General features: G+C 34.9%; 1 protein-coding gene across 1 annotated transcript; it reads left to right on the top strand.

Annotated features, from left to right (window-relative positions):
- The first annotated feature begins 343 nt into the window (after nucleotides 1–343).
- On the top strand, nucleotides 344–3293 carry LOC126828801 (E3 ubiquitin-protein ligase TRIM22). Its single transcript, XM_056102158.1, has one exon. The coding sequence runs from the start codon at nucleotides 526–528 to the stop codon at nucleotides 2098–2100; it is 1575 nt and encodes a 524-aa protein (XP_055958133.1). The 5' UTR covers nucleotides 344–525; the 3' UTR covers nucleotides 2101–3293.
- Nucleotides 3294–4648: the final 1355 nt, after the last annotated feature.

Below are 4648 nucleotides of genomic sequence, written 5' to 3'. Positions count from 1 at the left end.
GTTAAGTTAAACAGCCCCGCACTTCTATTGGGGCAACTCAGTGTAAATATCTGTCATGCGTGTCCGTTTATAAAGAAAATCCCGTTAGCATTGTGACTTCGTCATTTCTTGGAAAATATATGGAATGAGAGAGCTAGGTGTGATACTGGTAGGACAAAACAGAGAACCCACAGAACAATCCTAAGCTCATGGATAATTCATTTGGTGTTCTGTGATTTTTGTGAGAGAGACTAATCTAACCAAGACTAATTTTAGACTATCATACTGTCCCTTTGAAATCTCTCCTCAAATAGAAACCATAATCTGTCATTGTTGTTAATTCCGTCATTGCTCTAGTTTCACTTTCAGTTTGTGAATGGGTGAATAAATCCATTTAATCTATTAAAACTGCTACAATTATTTAAAGGACATACATTCATTTGGTATTCAGTGATTATTTAAGAGACTTAACTCGTATTATTGTTTCATCGTGATCTTGGAAAGTGGAATAGACACACAGGTAACTTACTTGTTCATATCCTATGCATGAATGAAGCATACCAGTTTATCGACATGGCTGAGAAAATAAACAAAAATGACTGCAGTATATGTTTAAATTACTTTACGAAACCTAAAATAATCGACTGTCACCACACATTCTGTACTTCCTGTCTAGATGATTATGTCAAAAGAACAGCAAAGAAAAACCTGTTTCGTTGCCCATTATGTACAAGATCCATCAAAATCCCGGATGGAGGAGTAAACGATTTTCCAGTGAATTTTTATATCGATGACAAGCCGGTGCCGGTGTCTGTTTGTCGACAACATAAGAAAGAGAAGGATTTATATTGTAAAGATTGCAAGATAACATTATGTTATAAATGTTTTATTACGAGTCATCAAGGACATAACCTACAGAATGTTGAAGATGTGGAAAACGAACATAAATTAATTCTGGAAGAACTGGAACAAAAGGTTCAGATTAAAATGGCGTTAAACAAGTCCATCGTAGAATCTTTGAAAAAAGAAGTTTTAACAATCAATCAATTTTCGACTGCAGAATGTGAAAAAGTTGACCAAAGGATAGAAGCGATGATTCACATTCTCAAAGATGAAGGCAGAAAAATAAAATTGAAAGTACAGAATCCTAATTTAAAGCAAGCGCAGGTGATGAGTGATATGACTAAGGACGTCGAAGAAAACACGAGACAGATGTCGGAATTTGGCAAACAGATACGTGAGGTGTTAAACAGAAGTCAACTGGAAGAAATACTGAATACAACTCCAAAAGTGAGACAAGCCATCAATGATGCTGATAAAGATTTTGCTGTACCCAATTATGAATGTCCTCGGTTTCAAAATGGGGTCGTTGATGTTGAACATTTGTCCAAACAAATTGGTAATGTACATGTACCGGTGGAGAACCAATTTGAATGCAGTTTTGATGTGAGTTGTCATGATGAATATAACTCAGTTTATGGAGTCTTTGGGAATCAGTTTCAAAATGAGGTCGTTTATGTTGAACATTTGTCCAAACAAATTGGTAATGTACATGTACCGGTGGAGAACCAATTTGAATGCAGTTTTGAAGAGAGTTGTGATGATGAATATAACTCAGTTTATGAAGTCTTGGGGAATCAAGATCAAATGTCCCAATGTTATACAATTCAGGGTGTTGCCTGGGCATTGGATTGCGTTCTTAGGAATAAGAATAATACGAGTACAGCGCTTTTTGTGGATGACGGGTATGTAAAACTCCAACTCAAGTCATCGAATGTGAAATGCAGGGCCAGTTTCAAACTAAAAATTATTAATATCAATGATAGTAAATCTTTAATCATTGAAGATGACTGTAATTTCAGAAATAATACTTCATGGGCTGATTATAAGCAGGGAAACTACAAGAAACAAGCTCGATCAGGGTTTGGTTTCTATGGATCGATGCAAGACTACGCTAACAGAAAAAAAGTTCGAGCTAAATCTTGTGTATCGATGGCCGATTCATATGTATGGGATCAACTAAGCTCAGATTACATACTGAACCCTAGAAATGGTTTTATTGATATTAATAAACAAATCACAATACAGGTTGTGTTTTCATCTATTGATTGTGAAGATTAGTACCATATTAATATTCAATGATTGTAACTATACTATGTAAGAACTGTATTTTTAGTCGGTTAAATGTGGTGTTACAGTGGGGACAATTAAGTATGTTAAGATAATTATTGTTCACTAGCCGACTGCTGATCAAAGACAGAAAAAATGACTTCCTGAAATCCATAGGAACTAATTAGAGTTTTAGATGGTCATAACTTCGATTTTGTATTGCCAGAAAGATTGTATTTGTCTTTTAGTCTAGAATAACGTATCTTAAAGAAGCTCGTTATAACAATCCCGCCAAATACTTTTTAGTTCATGAACTTTATTAGACATCAGCAAATTATTGTTGAAACCCAAATTCTGCAATATTTCAACCTAAAACAATAACATGTATTAGTATTGTATGTAATTGCTCTTTTTACTGCTACTACGACACTCAATACAGTTAAAGTATTCAGTCATATATTATTACCAACGATATTCAATTAATTGTACTACTTATTATTCATTCACTGATATTTGTAACAAGATGTGCTGAGGTTTGGGGTTTTATTACGTCCTTAATAATATACTACAATATACTAATTGTGTGTTTGCTCGTTATGTATGAGGTGTTTCTTATTGATATATGTTAAACAAAACATCATAGCGTCTCTGCGCCAGTCAGTGTGACAGAAGGCTAATAGTAATTTTCCTTATTTGAATTTAACAAAACAAGGATTGATATGTGTCCTTACGTTAGTAACCTAAACGATTAAATAGTGTAACAAGGTTACTTGTAATCTTGGCATCGATGTTCAGTAGCCAACTGGCGACCCAAGACGACCATAATTTGCATTTTATATTGCCTGAAAGTATTTTAGTCTAGAATAATGTTTCTTTAAAAAGCTCCCCGTAATAATTCTTCCCAATATTTTCCAAATCGTAAAGTATTGTTGAACCTAAAATTTGGCCATATATCAACTTGAAACAATTACTATCCAAGGGAAAAAATACAACAAATGAAACATCGCTATTTGTCGAATATAAAACGGTGGTGTTTTTTAAGCTGATATGCCAACTGTTTCCTTAAAAGCAAAACATGAATATTGTTATTAGTTGTTGCAGTTTCAGCTGTGTATATAAAGGAAATATATATAATTTAGTATTATATGTGAAAGAAATTAGCGAAATACACATGAATTATTGTTGTCTTTAATAAAATGGTTGAATTATTAGAAAACTGTTTGGTTACTGGTCATGGTCTATTTATACTTTGTATATAGCAATTACTAATCCTCTGGTTTACTTACTTCTTGAATGAGTCAGAGTTTTGATTTTCTCTGGACTTTTGGGAGTAGACAATTATATAATGTATATTTATTGTGCGATCAAGCCACTCCCTACCCCCACGCCCCTTTATGTACGCTCAAGCCCTTACATTTAAGTGGTCTCTCTATAATTTAAACATACATACTAGCAGCCAGTTTCTAATCTGCATAAGAGAATTTAAAAAAATAGGTTTTAGCGGTCACCTGAAAACTGTGAAAGTTGGGAATTCTGTAAAGTTTGCTGACAACGGATTCCGAAGGCGAAGTGCAATAGCACTGAAACTTTTATCATCACCAAATTACATATAATGTAATGGTCACAGCTTTATATTATAATTTCATTCAAAAAAAGAAGTTAGGGAACCTTCAAAGTCAATATAACCCCTCACCCATTTCTGCCGCTTGCGCAATACAAGGCATGAGCTTAACAATACCAACGAGCCTATATTAGCTACAATTTTTGGCTCAGTGTAGTATGTTCAAATACATTCAGTGCACAGGTTGTTAAGACTTATTCAAAATATCAAAATAGATTGCTCTGCCTCCTCCCCCTACTTGAATCCACGGCTTCCCTCAAATAAAGTACCCGCCTATATTAGCCCAGTCGTAGCAGAACAGTAGGACGTTAATCCCCATTTCATTTCATTTCAAATAAAGTAAACCAGGAGTAAGAGGTATCAGGTGTTCTGGAAAGAGAAAGTATAAAACGTATCTATTATAACACTCACGGTGATGTCATGACGTCTACGACACCCCGGCGAAATTTAGAACTTATAATGACATTTTGTATTATCCAAGATAAGTACATAACGTTTGATTAAAGGGACATTACTCTAATATGTTTCTCTGCAGTGAGTCTCCTGAAACCAACTTGTTTGTATCCAGTTGTGACGAATTTTCCAGTTAAAATAGAAGAGATTTAGACATGTTCATCAAAGATGCATCTAATTTCCCATTCGATCTGAAGCTACAATTTGTGACTATAACTCGTGTTAGTATAAGTGTCAGTAAAAGAGTAACTAATGCTGACTATTAAGATATGGGTCCCTTACGAGAAATACAAAAGAGAGAGAGAGGAGAGAGAGAGAGAGAGAGAGAGATGGCGTCTAACGTCCACTCGACGCAAACTAGTTCATTTCGGGACTACCACATAGTTCAATTTTATTTCAATAATTCGCTTGCGCGTAGGGGTCTTATAGCAGTGGAAGGAAACCGGAGGACCCGGAGAAAACCCATGAAGTGGACAGGCGACCCTA

The sequence above is a fragment of the Patella vulgata genome, chromosome 7 (assembly GCF_932274485.2).
Source record: "Patella vulgata chromosome 7, xgPatVulg1.2, whole genome shotgun sequence".
NCBI classification, from domain to species: Eukaryota; Metazoa; Mollusca; class Gastropoda; family Patellidae; genus Patella; species Patella vulgata.
Note: the sequence above shows the minus strand (reverse complement) of the source record. Positions and strands in the feature narration are given on the sequence as shown.

Coding starts and splice junctions, on each gene's coding strand:
- LOC126828801 (XM_056102158.1), top strand. CDS start 526: ATGAATGAAGCATACCAGTTTATCGACATGGCTGAGAAAATAAACAAA.